This window comes from Adelges cooleyi, unplaced genomic scaffold, assembly GCF_023614345.1.
Source record: "Adelges cooleyi isolate 19-005CV unplaced genomic scaffold, UGA_ACOO_1.1 ACOO_flye_CR_arks_rails_tigmint_CR_PRNA_9, whole genome shotgun sequence".
Taxonomy (NCBI): Eukaryota; Metazoa; Arthropoda; class Insecta; order Hemiptera; family Adelgidae; genus Adelges; species Adelges cooleyi.
In genome coordinates this window covers 6,550,095-6,567,333 of record NW_026096579.1, presented here as the reverse complement: position 1 = coordinate 6,567,333, position 17,239 = coordinate 6,550,095, and the positions used below count along the sequence as shown (strand labels likewise).

Genomic DNA, 17,239 nt, shown 5'->3' with positions numbered 1-17,239 from the left:
CCTCGACCTTGGCCATCGTTTGTGTTTGGATACTTTCTTAATACTTCTTCTTCCTTTATTAGATTTTTAAGAGGACGTCGACGCCATTATTATTAACAGTATGACGTACTTTGGACATTAACACTGTTGTGCTTTAACTTATGCGCCAATGCACACAATCGTCCCGTGAACAAGAGCGTCTTGGAGAGCCTTGAATGACCGTTTTTCGTGACTACACGGTTCGGCCGAGGCTGATGTTTGCAAAGAAAAATATCTGTCATTGTCTATACACAATTATATTATTATAATATGTACTTCTTTTCATCGACCGTGTCCAGGAAATACCCGGTTGCGAATGATCTGGATGACGTATCCGAAAATGATCTATTATTATATGCAAGCACGCAACGTTGTGGTAGTCCTTATTGATAATAGTTCTAAGGTCTAATGGACTTATGGACAAAATAAATGGAAAAAAACCCACCGCGATTCGGCCTCTCTGGTGTATTATGATAATATTATGTAGAGTATGGGCTAAATTAAAAAATATATATTATAGCTTAAAACTCGATTTGAAACGGTTATAGAACTTTTTCAAAAAGTTCCAATTATAAAAATAGTCATATATAATAAATTTAAAAAAAGATATTAAAGAGAAGTACAAAATATTATTTGTTTAGATAAAGTTAGTAACGAAATTTGACAAAATTTGTAATTTAAAAGTTTACACAAAACGGTTAAGCTAAAATATAGTAAGTAAACGTACAATTTTTTTAATATCAACTCTAATTTTACACAATAATTATAATTAAAATGACATAATTATTTAATTTTATTTATCTCCAAGTATTCTAAAAATGTTTTTTTCAATTTTTGTTTTAACGCTAATTTTGAAACAAGTAATATCAACTTAATAAATCACTACTAAGTTATGTAATATCGTTTTTTGTTTTGTAAAACACCTGATTTGTTTTTTCGAGTACAAGTTGTTGGACATGAAAGTTAAGAGTAGAGTAGAGTAGAGCAAAGTGTTAATTTTCAAAGTGAATATAAATTTACCACACCCATCCACTTAGGTAATTACCAACATATGGATGACAACATTACCTAAATGATAGTGTTAACGCGATTGCCTTAAGATCTTTTTATAGTAGGCAAGTATTTGTTTCTTAGATAGAAATGGCATCTGTATTTCTTTTCGTGTAAATATATATTAATCTGATATTAACACATATTGTAATATTCAGAGAAAAAAAAACTCAACTTATCCCTATTTTATTTAAATTCAAAATTATTGTATACAAATTATTTACATATTGCGTACAATACTTAACACGGTATTATTTTATTACAAAATAATATATTGCAAGCAAAGTCATACAATTATATCGGCTGAAAGTTGTTTTGCATAATGTCAACAATCACAACTAATTAAATTGTTATCTATAATAATCTAACAATTATTTATGTGTACCAGTTTAAGGATAACAGCTATTAAATACTTAGAATTTTTTGTTTTTATAGTTTGTTTCCTTGAAAATTATTTTTTAATTGGCAACGTGTAAAAACTCATAAGTCTTATTGATGTCTTCATCATTGATAACACAACTGGTATTATAATGATTCTTTAGTTTGTTGGAAAATTAAATAAATAATTTATTATTATAGCGATTCTTAATTCAAAAAAAGTTATTTATAAATTATTTTAACCTTTATGTTATTTTAAATTCTATAATCACTCAATAAGTGTACCAAATGACAATTCTCTAGGCTAAAATTTAATTTCAAATGGACTTACGAGTGGAATAAAAATTAACTTTTGAATTATAATTGGGTAATATTAATTTATAAACATCTTATATTTGCAACGTTATACTTAAATCATACAATAACTTAAATCGCAACTAAAAATAAAATCACGAATCATGATTAAATATATTTTTTTTTACTCACAATTAAAATAAACTTCTAACTTAAATACAATTTCCCTCTAAAACTGTGTGTGATTATTTCATGTGTTGTATTGATTTTTGAGTTAATTATATTTAAGTAAGCAATGACCTGGTCCTACTTGGCTTTGGGTCGGGCTACGGTCAGTAAAATAATAATCCTGCATTGGCCGGACTTTTCAACATAAGCCCCTCTCTATATTCAGCGTAGTAACTATTGCATTGGTTACTTACATAAAATACAAAAGTAGACTAAAAAAAACAGATTTTATAACTAAAAGAGTATTATCAAATGATGTGGATAAGATAAAGAAATGCGAAATAAAAGGATGAGAATCACCTACTCTACTTGTAATGTAGTAAAAAAAAAATACATTATTAAACATTGGTTTAGAATACACTCAGAAACAGATTGGTTAATTTGGAAGTTGTAATATACTAGCTGATTATTATTAATTTTCGCTAAAATATTATTTCAAAACATTAAATGTTGTCACGACTTGAAATTTTAATTCAAATAACAATTGGATAAAGTATTAATGAGCGGACTGAATATTAAGATTCAACTCTGGTCTTGCACATGTTCAGTACCGCATCGAGGTTTCTTAATCGTTGCTTAGTCTATCTTCAGAAAATATTATAACAATACAATAAATGGTTTTTGTAATTGTATGCAATACACTACAATACGTCTTGTATTACTACAGTCCCTTAACTAATCGACCTTTCAATATTCTTACTAAAAATAAGTGATAATTTGTATTCATTAATTTTTAACAAAAGTTATATAATTTCATACAATTTATAAAAATGACTTATAAATGTTTAGCCGTTAACACTTTCCACAAATGTGTTTGTTTGAAAATATTTGGAGTATAGTTAATAATGTTTTATGTGTAAAACCAAAACACAAGCTTTAGCTGTGGTGAAATTCGAAACAACTTTTAGTCTAAAGCCAACCTAAGCTAACCTAAGTCAACTGTGCTTTTTTTATGTAAATTTACATATGGATATTTTTGGGCAGCTGCAATAAAATGTATTGTCCAGTACGCGCATCTAGTTCTTTTGCACTAATGAAACTATTTTGAAGAAACCCTTCTATACTTCCGACTTGGTTGACTTAAAAAAAATTACTTATAACTTTTAGTATCATAACCTTAACTATTGTATTAGTTACTTACATTAAATACATATTAAATAGACTAAAAAAATAAGAAACATGATATGACTAAAGATGTATTAACAATATGTTGATGTGGATAAGACAAAAAAATGGGAAATGAAAAGATTAGATTGGCCTACTCCACTTATAATGTAGTAAAGAAATATACATTGGTTCAGAATACATCCAGAAACGGATTTGTCAATTTGGAAGTTGTAATATTCTAACTGGCTGTTATTAAGTTTTGCTAAAAAATGATTTTATAATATTTAATTGTTGCCACGATTGGTCAACATATTATTGGGCGGACCGAATTTAGCTTCAACTCTTGGCATGCACGTGTCAATCGCCACTTAGTGAATCTTCGGAGTATAACACTATAACAATACAATTATTGGCGATTGAAATTTCACCGAGTACACAATTTTGAAATATTACAAGCATGCTTTGGCGAGTTCGGACGACAGAAAAAAAACTATCTAGATGAGACGGTTTTTTTCCCCCTAGTTTGTGTCTTGGCCCATCCGAGTAAGACGACGATCCCGTGGCTTTCCCGTTCCCCGGACGAGGGAAAACCCGTCGGCAGGGACGCACGGTATTTATCGTGTAGCTGGCAAGTCTGATGGCGGTTTCCTATAGCGTTGTTGGCGTCAAGCTCTGCCGTTCAGTAACACTTGCGTGCGTTCAGTGTACCCGGAAAAGCGTGCGGTAGTCCCTTCGGGTAAGCGCAGCGGCTGTCGTGAGTTCCGTCGGTATCCGCGAGTTCGTAACACGAGTATAGACATTTTTTTTTTTGGGGGGAAAAACAGAAATTTTCGAAAATATTAAAAATATAAAAAAAATCCTGTAAGTATATTGTGTTATATTTTTCGCTCTATTGATAAAAATCTAATCGTAATCCAACAAACCAACGGGATTAGTGTCCGCATTACAAACACAAAAAATACATTATGATATGGCTGCGATACTGTTGTAAATATAAACTGCTAATTTGAATTTTTATTTTTGAAAATCAAAATACACTCCTGTATTTTGTCTGGCGGTCCAGAAAAAATGTTAAGCTTTTTGTTTGTGTACAAATATTGTTCGCATATATATGAAATATAAACAGTGTACAATTTATTCGAAATTTGTGTTTACTTAATAACATTGGTTTAAAAAAAAAATATGGTCAACAAAATTAGCCTTTCAGTAATTTTATTGATTTATAAAATACCTTTTTTTCCCCTTATGTCGCATAAAAACAATAAAAACTTATTGAGAAAATAACGAAATTTACATCAGATATTTACACTCCTATTTAGAAAAACTATTTTCAATGCATAGATAAATTGAAAAAAAATACTTTAAATTCATATTTAAACAAGTATTTAGATTCACTGAGAATTTTTAAGTAAAATTACATTATCATTAAAAATTGGTTCAAGCTCCAAAATTTAAAAAGCCAAATGGTTTCCAAGTATGGTTTTGTTGAGGTATAGGAAAAAATATTTCAAGTAAAATAGTTTTTTTTATATTATCTGAAAAAAAATGTATATAATATGTATAGGAAATTTCTAAATAAAATTTTGTAGTATTTAAAACATGTTATTGGTTTATTAAAACGTATTCAATATTCCTTCTTTGACCGATAAATACGAATAGGTACATTCTACCTATATTTAGAAAATACAACTGGTAAACTTTTCTTCACAAAACTAATGTATAATTTCGTTTAAGTGATTGTTTTTTAGCTCTTAAAAGTTTATTGTGGTATTTGAAATTAAAACGTTTTTATTTTTTTATTTTGAATATAACAATAGTTGCTCACTTTAAAAATTGTATTATAATTATGATTTATATTTTGAATACCCTTAAGAGTAAGTGAATTAAAAAAAAAAAATCTTTATATTTTTCATTAATTTAAATAAATAAACACTTTACCGAAGCGCCGTTTACGCTACCCCGCGTAGCACTCAATTAGAAGTAAAACTATACTTTTACTTTTAGTTAAGTTGAAAGTATTAAAAGTTTAATATATCCCTGGTGTTTTAAAAACACTTTGTACAATATAATTTTTGAATTTTTAAAATTGTTAAAAAAAACTATACCAAAACATTTGTGTTGTCCAAATACAATTAACGATGACATGCATGGATAAATAATTTTGTCATATTGCAATGTATTTTTTGTTTGCTATTTTAATCGGAGATTTAAAAAAAAAAAAGACTTGTTTAAAATTGCGTTTTTTTTTTAATTTCTAAAATTCGTTTTCCGAACTAGATTGAACAAAAATGATTTTTTTTTAATGATAAAAAACTGTACATTATTCGTGGAATACTACTATCTATGGAAATTGAGCTGTGTAAATTCCAATCGAAAACATGATGAATAAATAATGCAAGTTCGCTAACTATGCTATATTTTATAAGTCATTGAACGCATATGTCAACGGCAGAAACATTAAAATATGAAACAAAAACTTCCATCTCAGTAACAAAAAATAAAAAAAAATTGTTGTCTGATTATTTTTATTTAAATGTAATATCATGTTAATTATATTGTACATTTTTTTTTCTTCAAAAAGCGATAACAAAAGCAAGTCATTTCTAAGTTAACGTCCTTAATAAAGTATAATGTTAACATTTTGGAGTTACATTTATTTTTGCAAATATTTCCAGTTGGAAAATAGATTAAAATGGTACAATACTTTTTTTATTACTTTCCTAAGCAATGAATATGATAAAAAGCACCTCCCTTCTTGGAGAATATATAATAATAATTTTTTTTTTTTAATCAAATATGTATAAGACGACCGATGACGGTTCAACAGAATCTTTATAACCGTGGAAGTTATAGTTATGTACAGCGTCGCCTTGACGTTTCTGATCCATCGCAAAGTCAATCTTCAGAGCACATTATAACAATAAAGCATCTCATGAAACATTAACAACTGTTAAACATTTTAAAACAGTGACTGAACCGGATGAACTTAAATCTCGCCCCTGCATTACACGTGTTCAATCACGCTCTGACGTTTTCAACTCATTTCCAAGTCGTACTGATGTTTCAATACTGAATGGAATGTCATAGAAGAGGAAAATTAATTTGACTCTGTCCGCTCAAGCTGTTTATTTACACATCTACCAATAGAATGAAATATCCGAAAAAGAAGTTTTCCACTCTACAGCGATTAGAAAATGGCAATAAATTCGAGGAAAATTAAAATAATTGAGTTAAAAAAATATAACCTAATAACTATTCTCTGTGTTATTAATAAACATATATTTAATTTACAAATATAGTATACAAATGAATACACCACGTTCGTGCTGGTTTGATATTTTGAAATTATTTTAGGACATTGCAATTTTGTTTAAAAAACGCTTCGTTATTTTTGTATATAATACATTGTTTAACGGATTGACTAACGTATATATTTTTTAAATATATGCAGCAAAAAATGAACTTAAAAATCTTTTTAAGAATTCAACTTTTTAGTTTGGTTAGCTGGTACTAAAATGGTATTCTGCTATTGGGTATTCGGTTTGTATTGTTTTAATATTTACGCCATTGTTGAAAAACGTAATATTATGGTAAAAACACTATAAATTAATAATTATCAAGAACCATAATTATTGTATTAACAATACTCTGTTAATTGATTTTCATTAAACGTGTATTTGTAGCAAATAATGTTTTATAACAAGTCATCAACGAAAAGAAAAATTAGTAATTTTCTTAAGTCCCAAATTATTAGTGTCAACACTAAATCCCAATATTTTTTAAGATTATGAAGTTTGAATAAACAAGCCATATTACTTCAATTTAACGAAAAAAAATGTCGAGGCATAAAAAGTAGGTGGCAAAATTACTAAAAGTTACTAAATTTATAATGTGAATACATTTTCAGTATTTTGTTTTTGTTTTTCAATGAACGACAGTAGAAATTTAAATATCAGTGTAATTTCCACATGCCATATGTTCGATAATGGCCATAAAAATACCTTTTGTGACCATTTGTGAAATATATTATAATATAAAAGTGTTTTTTCTGCAATTTTTATGGCCATTTTTTTTGCAACGTCTCTATTGTAGTATTCTGACGTATTGTGGTTTCCTTTATATTGATACGATACCGATGACCATCAACACAATAATAATATTCACATAAACGTCTACGTCGTTATACAAACATGTCTTTTTTTATTGATTTACTAACGACATAATAATAGAGATTTTTTAAAATTTACTCGTCCGTTTATATCCAAATGGGCTCGTGTAAATTTCAAGCACGGCCATGCACAATACAATTGTTATTATTATTGCTTTTGTATGACAAATTTCAATATATTAATATAATAAAACACTTAGGTTATGCTGTGCGAAGCTGCGTGTGAAGTTTTATACAATAAACGGGTCGACACACGCGGGTGGTAATTAATACATTCGGAATAATAATAATAATAATATTACTATTGTTTTTAATTGCAATAATAATACCGAAAGTTTGTTTGGTGACAACCATAATTTAAGTTCCATACGCAAAACGTATTACACATTTCAATAACATGCGATATAATTTGTTAACAAAAACCAAGCCTTTAAAATCCAATATTGCCAATTGTTATTGCCGGCTCTCAATAAAATTGGCACTAAGACAATGGGATGTCATCAATTACCAAATATTTTGTTTGTACGATTTATGGCTTAGTAAGTCATCCGAGTTGTTTAAAAACTATTTACCGAACACTCGTTGCCTCATTGGCTCATTCATGTTATTTTGGCCCGCGAATTTATTTACATAAATTTAACGCTTAACAACTTGGCCAACACCTTTTCGTGGCTCGACATTTTTTTTTTTGTCACAATGTTAAACGGTTCAGCGCATTTCCAAGTTTCATAATATTTCAAAACGGGTTTTTTTTTAAATATTATGTTTAGCGTTTACCTACATTAAACAGGTAATAAAAGGACAAAGAAAGTATTTGTCAAATTCATTTTCCTCTTCTATGACATTCCATTCAGCACTGGAACATCAATATGATTGGAAATGAATTGAAAACGTCTTGACTGAACGCGTGTTCAGCCTGTGATTCATCCGGCTTCGTCACTCGATTAAAATGTTTCATGCAATGCTTTATTGCACCCCAACAATGTATTATATTCTATTGTAATGTGCTCTGGAGATTGACTTTGCAATAGACACGTGCAAAACTGGAGTTGAAGCGAGTATTTTCAGTCCATCCAATAATAGTAGCTTAACTATTATTATTAGATTTCCACAAACAATATATTTTCTTTAGCTCAAAACTACTTAAACCCCGTTTGTTATAATATTCGATTGCACGTAAAAACATTTTGACATTTATTATAAAATAATATCTGTTTTTCAAATTATTTACAAACTATTGAAATGTTTTCTTTCTTTGTGGGTATTATATTAGTTTGGACAAATGAGAGAATATTTTTATTTTTTTTTAGCTTTTAGTCTAAAAAACTGAAAACACAACTTCAACCGATTCTATTGAAACGTCATCCGATCATGTTTCGTTATAATAATGACATTAGCAATATGATCGCATTTATAATATATTATTGTCGAACCGTAAAATTATATCATTATTTTTCGTTTACAACCGTCCAAATATTCGGAAGGAAATCAAATATAACTGAAGGGCGTTTCGTATTGTTATTTACTCTTGCAAGAAAGATAAAGACGTGAAATACAATATTACCCGTATTATATCCCAACGCGGTGCTTATTAAATAATACAAAAGTCTGATAAATCTCGAAATAAACATAATGTGAGAAAAATATTGGAAAAAAGTCTTAAAGCAAATATGTGCATAAATAAAATGATAATCGTGGCAAACAAGGGGAGCTCTTTTCATATTAAGAGCTTATAAAGATGATGAAAAATACATTATATAGTAGGTAATAGTGTAGTTTATTTTCCAACTAGGAATATACTTTGCATATAAATATCACCGTCAAAATGTAATGTAATGCAATACGTTTTTTTCTACTCGGTTTAGTGTCATATATAAACACAACATATTTGTAATACAAATTCAGTCTCCTTATTTTTTTTTTTTTAATACTTATATATACCTCTATCGATTACAAACCGAGACACGACTTGCTGTTGCTATACTATCGCGTTTCAAAAAAATATAAACTATCATTTAATTAACTCGATTTTGTTTAAATCGTGTTAATTAATTAATGTGTCCAGTTCACAAACACATTTGTAATATTTCAAAATTGGGTATTTCGTGCAATTTCATTTACCAATTATTGTATTATCATAATATATTGTATTATAATTTAATTGGAGGAAACTATGTAGTCAACATTGCCTTGATAACCTAACGTAAGTCATTATTATAAATTGCACGAAATTATATAACTTCTGTTCAAAATTAATGAATACAAATTATCGCTTATTTTTAGTAAGAATATTGAAAGATCAATTAGTTAAGGGACTGTAGTAATACAAGACGTATTGTAGTGTATTTCATCAAATTACAAAAACCATTTATTGTATTGTTATAATATTTTCTGAAGATTGACTAAGCAACGATTAAGAAACCTCGATGCGGTACCGAACACGTGCAAGACCAGAGTTGAATCTTAATATTCAGTCCTCCCATTAATACTTTATCCAATCGTTATTTGAATTAAAATTTCAAGTAGTGACAACATTTAATATTATGAAATAATATTTTAGCGAAAATTAATAATAATCAGCTAGTATATTACAACTTCCAGATTAACCAATCTGTTTCTGAGTGTATTCTAAACCAATGTTTAATAATGTATTTTTTTTTTTACTACATTACAAGTAGAGTAAGCGATTGTAAAGTTTTATTTGCTCACATTTTTTTAATGAGGACGAAAAATTAAAGACAGTTGTAAAATGAACAATAATAATTATGAGGCACGATTACTATTTGTTCAAGAGGCGATGAAAATATATGAGTTATCAAGTAGGCAATAGAAGAATAAACCGGGGTTTTAAATAAATATAATGCATAAAACCCAGATAATATTTATCACCTGAGTCTATTCACTTCTAATATTATGACCTCGGCAATGATAATAATATATACCGTTTTGGCTGATTCATTTTTAGAAGCCAAACAAATATTAAAAAGTCATTGAGAACCAATTTTTTTTTTGTCTTAATTTTTTAGTCTACCATTTAAAATATCCTCACTTATTTAAAAGTATATAATATTATTAAGTACAAAAAACACATATCTTTGTATTTTTTATGTAACACTTAGTTCATTATTGTTTAGAATAGAAATAATTAAAAACTAGTCAAAGTGTATATCCTCAGTTTTTTTTTTTAACAAAAACATAACGCAGCTCATAATTTTCATTTTATAAAAGCTTTGTCTGTTTGGAGTGGTGAAGGCCTAATATGGTTACATAGTACAAGTAATTTTCATAACATCTTACAGGAAAGTAAAATGAAAATATTATGATAATTTTTGAGCGATGCCCATTAATTTGTTACAATATCACGTTTTTATGAAAAATTTTAGAACAAACACAGACAAAAATATTTAATTCACAAATAATATTTTGATTAATAACATTTTTTTTAAAAATGTATACGTTTATTTATTACCAATTTTCAAATTAAATAAATCATCTTATAAAACCGTATACCTTTTCAATGAAATGTTTTAAAATAATACACAGTTGTCGTGGGGATATACATTTGCATATTTTTATTAAGATCGGTTGCTATATTTTTTTATTAGTAATCGCACCAACGTTTTATAATATTTGTTTTGCATTTTAAACATGTCCAAAATGATGAAATGTATTACCGGCCCGAAAAAGTCCACTCTAACTTAGGAACTACCGTTAAAATTCGTCTTGTAATCCCTTATTTTTTAGCATACACAATTTGTAACAAAAAATGTACTGGTTAATTTTTTTTTTTTTTTTTTTAAAGGGGGAAAATGCTCACGGTGAAAATATATTCGTCTATCGACCTAATGGTCCGTGTCGCGGTGGTCGTTTAAACAACCGTCGATATTTTTTTTGTCGTGTCGGTTAAGTCGAATTTGCATGTACACTTTAAGTTACTTTTCATGCGGACCGTAAGTGCACGTTGACAGTATGATTTTACCGCCATCGGGTTAAACGATTTTCAGGACTAACATTCGATTAGTGCCCAATTTTGGTGGTAAACAGTTGGTAAAATATTATTTCTTAATTATTAGTAAAAGGGGATAGCTTAAGGGGAAACCGGTCGGGAGATGATGTTATTACTATTATTATTGCTTCAAGCCGTGATTATAATATTATATACATTTTGTTTTTCGTGTCCTCGAATCGACAACAGCTGTTGTTTCAAGACGTTTACCTCACGTAGGTGTACAGTATCTAGTCGATAACTTCCACTAGATATGTTCAATTATTATATTAGGTGTATACTTTGTGTGTGTGTGTGTACGGATTTGTTAATAGTAATAATCGTTATTATTGTTATCTTTTGTCGATAAACAGGTGACCGTCGTCGAACACTCGGCCTGATGTGCGTTTGTTGGTTTATTGCCGCAGTAGAGTGTCGCAAAGATTACCCGAACGTGGGCCGTCGAGAAATTATTTAAAGACTTTCGTTAACATACTAAGACGTTTATTCTGACACTTAATCAAACTGCTCGTTGGCGATTCGCACCTGTTGTTCTCGCCGTTTGTCATATTATAAACCACGCGAGTGCGGACAAAGGTCGGTTTTTCTTTTTCGGGGTTTTTCCGTATAGCATTATGTCTGGAAATAACATTGTTACCGAAGTCGCAGCGGTCGTGACCGAGTGACCGGGTTACCTTCCCCAGGACCAGAGAAAATGGCGCAGAGTTGGCCCAGGCCGGGCCCGGTGGTACGGGAAGGGCCCAGTGCCGCGCTCCGTTCGTTCGCCATTTTCGCCGAGTCAAGGTCACTGTAAAAGGTCGCCGCCGCAATGACCTTCAACAACACGACTGCAACAGACGCCGGCAACTTCACCCTCGGCGCCGATCCGGCCGACGACCTCTACCAGGTGCCGCCCATCCTGATCGTCCTGTTGGCCATACTGTACGGATCCATATCGGTGGTGGCCATAGCCGGCAACGGCCTGGTCATATGGGCCATCACCACCAGCCGGCGGATGAGGTCGGTCACCAATCACTATTTGGCCAACCTCGCCGTCGCCGACATCATCCTCGCCTTGTTCGCCATCCCCTTCGAGGTTAGTCGAATCACTAATTGGAAATTTGGTTTATTATATATATACGTATACATATATATATATAAATATCTGTGGCTGTAATCAAGAAGGCGAACGACAGTGTGACCACTTTAAATAATATTAAATACTCGCATTTTATAATAGACAAATTCGAATCGCACATGATGATATTATGGTATAATGTGAGAACATTATAACTGTTGTGCCACGTGTTTTGTATGTACCAGAGAAATGTAATTCCGTCATTCTGGTGTCACACTGCAGCTCGTCTTTTCGTTTACTTCATAATATTTTACTTATTGCGACCCACTTGGGTTCAATTATTATGTAAGATCATAATAGCAGCGCAACTATATTGATACCTACGAATGTGTCCTATGGCTGGGGGTTCTGTCACGTGACAGACGTGCTTTTACTATACACCGGTGACGGGAAGGGGGATAGCGTTAAGGGAAAACCGATAATTGTTTCTGGTAACAGCTGATATGAGATTATTGATAAGAGAATCAGCTGATAACTGATAAAAGTTAATTGCACAATAAGTACCTTTGCAAGTTTGAGCACATCGTGAGAAAATGTTCTTCATATTTTAAGGACAGTTTCCAGGAATAACTCAAATAACCCTAATTAGGTATACCTAAACGGAAATCTTAATCTTAAGACTAACTGCTATTTGGTTGTACCTAATTAGATAAATAACAATTCTTTTCAAAAAAATATTTATTATTCTTTATTAATTATTTGTCGTTTGAGAATGACGAAAATGCTAATATCACTTAGGACTTGTTCAAAAGTTTATATTCGTTATAAAATGTTTGGAATAGGGAAAGGTATTTTTTTTTAAGAGCTTTTATCCAAAAAAAACTATAATTTACTCAGTGAAAAAAAGTTTACTGAATGTTTAATCTTATTCGTGAAAATATATTACATCTAATTACAATATTTCTACTTACAGAAAGCTAATTAATTAGTTAACTAGGTTTGGTTAGTAACATTTTAAAAAGGTACACGTAATAAATAACGGTCTGTTATTGCATTGCCATTAAAAATTCAGTGTTGTATTCTGTGCTGTAATTTTACTGTGAAATGACAAATAAACCCATGACAACTATCGCTTTTACCCACCGACATCGTGTGTTTGACAGGAAGCTTCTTCTTTAAAAATGAACAACACAAGTCCAGAATACTACTACAAGTGTGTGTAAGTCTCGTGAAAATAGTACATTATATTCTTAATATATTTTCTCAATAAATTCGCTCCATTGCTGTGGATCTGACGTGTTCTAGTTATTAACAGTCCACGCCCAAACCGACACATGAGTATAATGCGATAAACACGAGCTGGCAGTAATTTTAACAGTGAAGTGAATAATAATATGCTATGGTGTACGAAGTAGGGGCAATGATGGTAGTTTTTATTGTTCACCTTTAGTGCCCTTTAACGATTTCCCTAGCGTTAAGTGGCGTTTGTTTTATTGTGTCGACAATAAAACAAAAGCAGCAACTTTAGCCGTTATTGGAATTTGTTTAATAATTGTACGCCATATTGCCATCAAATGCACTTTGTAGAAAACTATTCGAGAGACTAAAAAGTATCTGTAAAAAAAAATATATTTCAAACAAATTGCGATAATGTTTTAAAAATATATTATCTGTTCGGGCGTAAATAATCTACCCAGTCGTTTTTCTAATAAAATTTTCATAATATAATTTGGAAAATATTTGTTTTTTGCTGTCAAACCAGTGTGGCGTGAATAAGTTATACTTAAAAGGGTGCTCGAAAATAGCTACAAATATCAATACACAAAGAAATTTTTGTTTTTCTACATCACATTGAAAAATATACCAATCAAGTACAATTTAAAATTAAAATCATAAATAGAAGAGTATCGGAAGAGTTATTTTTATATTATTACATTTTTTTCCAATGTTAATTAAAGTCGACTTGTCTAAAAAAGCGATGAATGATTGGATAGAAAAAAAATGTACCCAAATACATTTTACATTTATATAAGTAGGTACCTAACAAACAAATGGAAGTTATGTCAGTTAATTAAAATGAATTTTTACAAAATACTTTCCTTGGTCAGGTGGCTAAAACGGAACTGGAAATTTGTATTTAGACTAACTAAGTTAAAAACCATATAAACGGATAATACTGTTAAAAACTAATTAGTTTATATTATTATAGGAACCTTTTGTGTTTTAATTATAAAACTTTTAGTTTGTGGTACAAATAAACGTTTGGTCATTTGCAATGTAAAAAAAGAAGTTTAATGCGAAAAATACCAATTCAGGTTTTCTTGTAACCACAGTAAATAGAGATTTAAAAAAATAATTTCAAACTTAAAATTTACATTCCAATGAACCCGTGGACAAGCATTCAGATGATGCAAAAAATTAGCACATACCTCAGCATGTTATATGGAATGAGCGGATCTCAGTTTGGTTTTATAAGCAAACAATGGTATTTTTACTGGTCAAATATTATTATCTATAGGTTTTGATTAATTTTTATACAGCCGACACAAAGCTCAGTCCTCTCGGGATGGGACCGGAGTAGAGCAAAATAAATTACTATATGTATTGTGTTTTATACACATTTTGAAAAGGCCTTACATTCTGAAACTTTTTGATCTTGCTGTACTGAAGGGTTTAGATGAAAGGTCATGAAAAACAAAACCTAATGCGCTTCGTCGCACACAGAATTAATCCATCAGCCAAGGATAGGTTGGACGACAAAAGAATTCCCAAATCCTCAATAGGCTTTTGGGGTAATCTTGTTCTAAATCACTATAGTGTGTATGCGGTCTTGTAATTAAACTTCATTGTGCGGATTTAAGTCGAAAAACTCAATTCCAGGGCAGTTTTGCATCATCAGTATTCGGGCGAGCAATTAAAACACCATAATATAGAAAAACTACTTAAACCTGATTGTGATTAAAAATACACCAAACAAAATGTGGCCCAACACAAAAAAAGGAAACTACCAAAAATGTACATAGTATATACAAATATGACAATCATTAATTAAAGCTTCAAAACGGATTTGAATGGAAAAATATAATAACCTAAATTTAAAAATGCCCGAAAAGATAATATACTAAAAAACAAAATAAGCAGTAAAAATTAAAAATTATGCAAATTTTAGAGCTATTTTAATGTAATTTGACACGGAACAAATGGTTTTTATTGAAAAATCTTTAAAAGGTTTTTTGTACTTTTCAAATAATATTTCCGTGTCAACCAAAAACTATCAAGGAAATGAATATTGGGCACACCTATATTATTAATACAACAATGTTCATAATGTAAATTGAATTTAAACTAATTACTAAAATTATTTACATTATAATGCGTGACATAAATTATTAAGTGCATTTTATATTATGAACACATATTATGTGCAAATATTCATTAGATGATTCGATTTAAGTTTCTATAAATTATTATATTTTTACAAATTCCTTAGAAACAAAATTTCTTAAATCTAATAATTAAATATTAACCAAACGACTATTGTACGTCTAGTATATTTTTCCACTAGACCTTGACAAAATATATTTAACTGATTTTTTTTTTTAAATTGCATTTTAGAATATTTGTTTTAGTTTAATAACACAACTAGGGTTTCTCGTGCAGTCTTATGACAATTAATTAAGGATCTTGTAAACAAAATAGACATATTATGTTTTTTTCTGATAAACGTAGTTTTTAGTCCTAGTTATCGTTTTCTTCGTTAAATTGGGAAATAAGGTTTATACATGACATACAAATTAGATTAGGTATATTTGTATAATCATGCAAATTTTCCAAGCGATTAATATCCAACTAAAAACCAAATTCGATGGATTATTTTCTTAATAATCTTTACAAATTTCTTAACCTCGATGGGCTATAAGCAAATAGGTGATTGGTGTTTGTAGACATTTCCGTTGTGCCCCAATTTTCAAATAATTATTATAATAATCCTTTTACAATAACGAGCCAAAGCCTTTCCGGTAATGCATTATCACATCAATGACTTATCGAGTTTCTTAAGCAAGTGGTTGAGTAAATAATTTTAAGGACATCATTAAAATATTGTAATCCGCAATTCGTTAACCAACAAGTAACAAAAAATGAAGTCGATCTGGTCCTTAATTTTTTTTATGAAGTTTCAACTCATAATTGGAACTGCGAAAAAAAAAATATTACCTACACTAACACACCTAACACTTTAAGTATGTGATTTCGTTTAGTCATTTTTTGGGCATCTGAATATTATGGTTAGGTGTACTTGTTAATGCAAAATTTTGAAAACAAATACATTTTAACGCATTTTGACGGTGGCAATTTATTTTTCGGTCAACTCGTGTCAGCTTGTGGGTATAGTTTTTAACATATTTATTTAAAAAAAAATTGTTGGCCGTTTTAATTCTTAAACGTTTGTTATTTTTGGTAACTTAACAGTTAATACAAATTTGGCGATCAGAAGGAAAAAAAATACAAAACCACCGTCTAAACTAAACATAAAAGTGTAGCTTGCAAAAAAAAAAAATGTAAAAGAGGTACTCTGGTTGTGACCATTTTAAGTGTATAATATGATATTAATAGTTTTCATTGTGCTGCTATATTTAAAAATTTAATTGTAGCTTATTTAAGTGTGATTTTTTTTTTTTTTAGCTTTTTTCGTTTAACAACTATTGTTTTTTTCCCCCGTCAGATTCGCTCGTCTGTTTTTGCCGGTTCGTATATTAGATTTATTATAAATTATGATGTCCATTGTCTTTTCGATGGAGTTAGTTCTGCGAGTGTAAGTGATGGGTCCTTAACTAATATCGTAGGTGTGCACTGCATTCTGTCCTCATTCCGTTCAGTGAACCGGCATCTGTCAATTCCGGATTTTTTATGATTTCAGCCGGTCTGTATACCG

The 17,239-nt window shown here is 29.9% G+C and overlaps 1 protein-coding gene across 1 annotated transcript in view; it reads left to right on the top strand.

Moving 5' to 3' along the window:
• The first annotated feature begins 3,799 nt into the window (after window positions 1-3,799).
• LOC126846396 (tachykinin-like peptides receptor 99D) overlaps window positions 3,800-17,239 on the top strand; it is a 34,976-nt gene continuing 21,536 nt past the window's right edge. Inside the window, exons 1-2 of the mRNA XM_050585755.1 lie at window positions 3,800-3,936; window positions 11,603-12,324. Coding sequence (XP_050441712.1) covers window positions 12,058-12,324 — 267 coding nt within the window. The 5' untranslated portion in view covers window positions 3,800-3,936; window positions 11,603-12,057. The remainder of the gene's footprint in view (window positions 3,937-11,602; window positions 12,325-17,239) is intronic.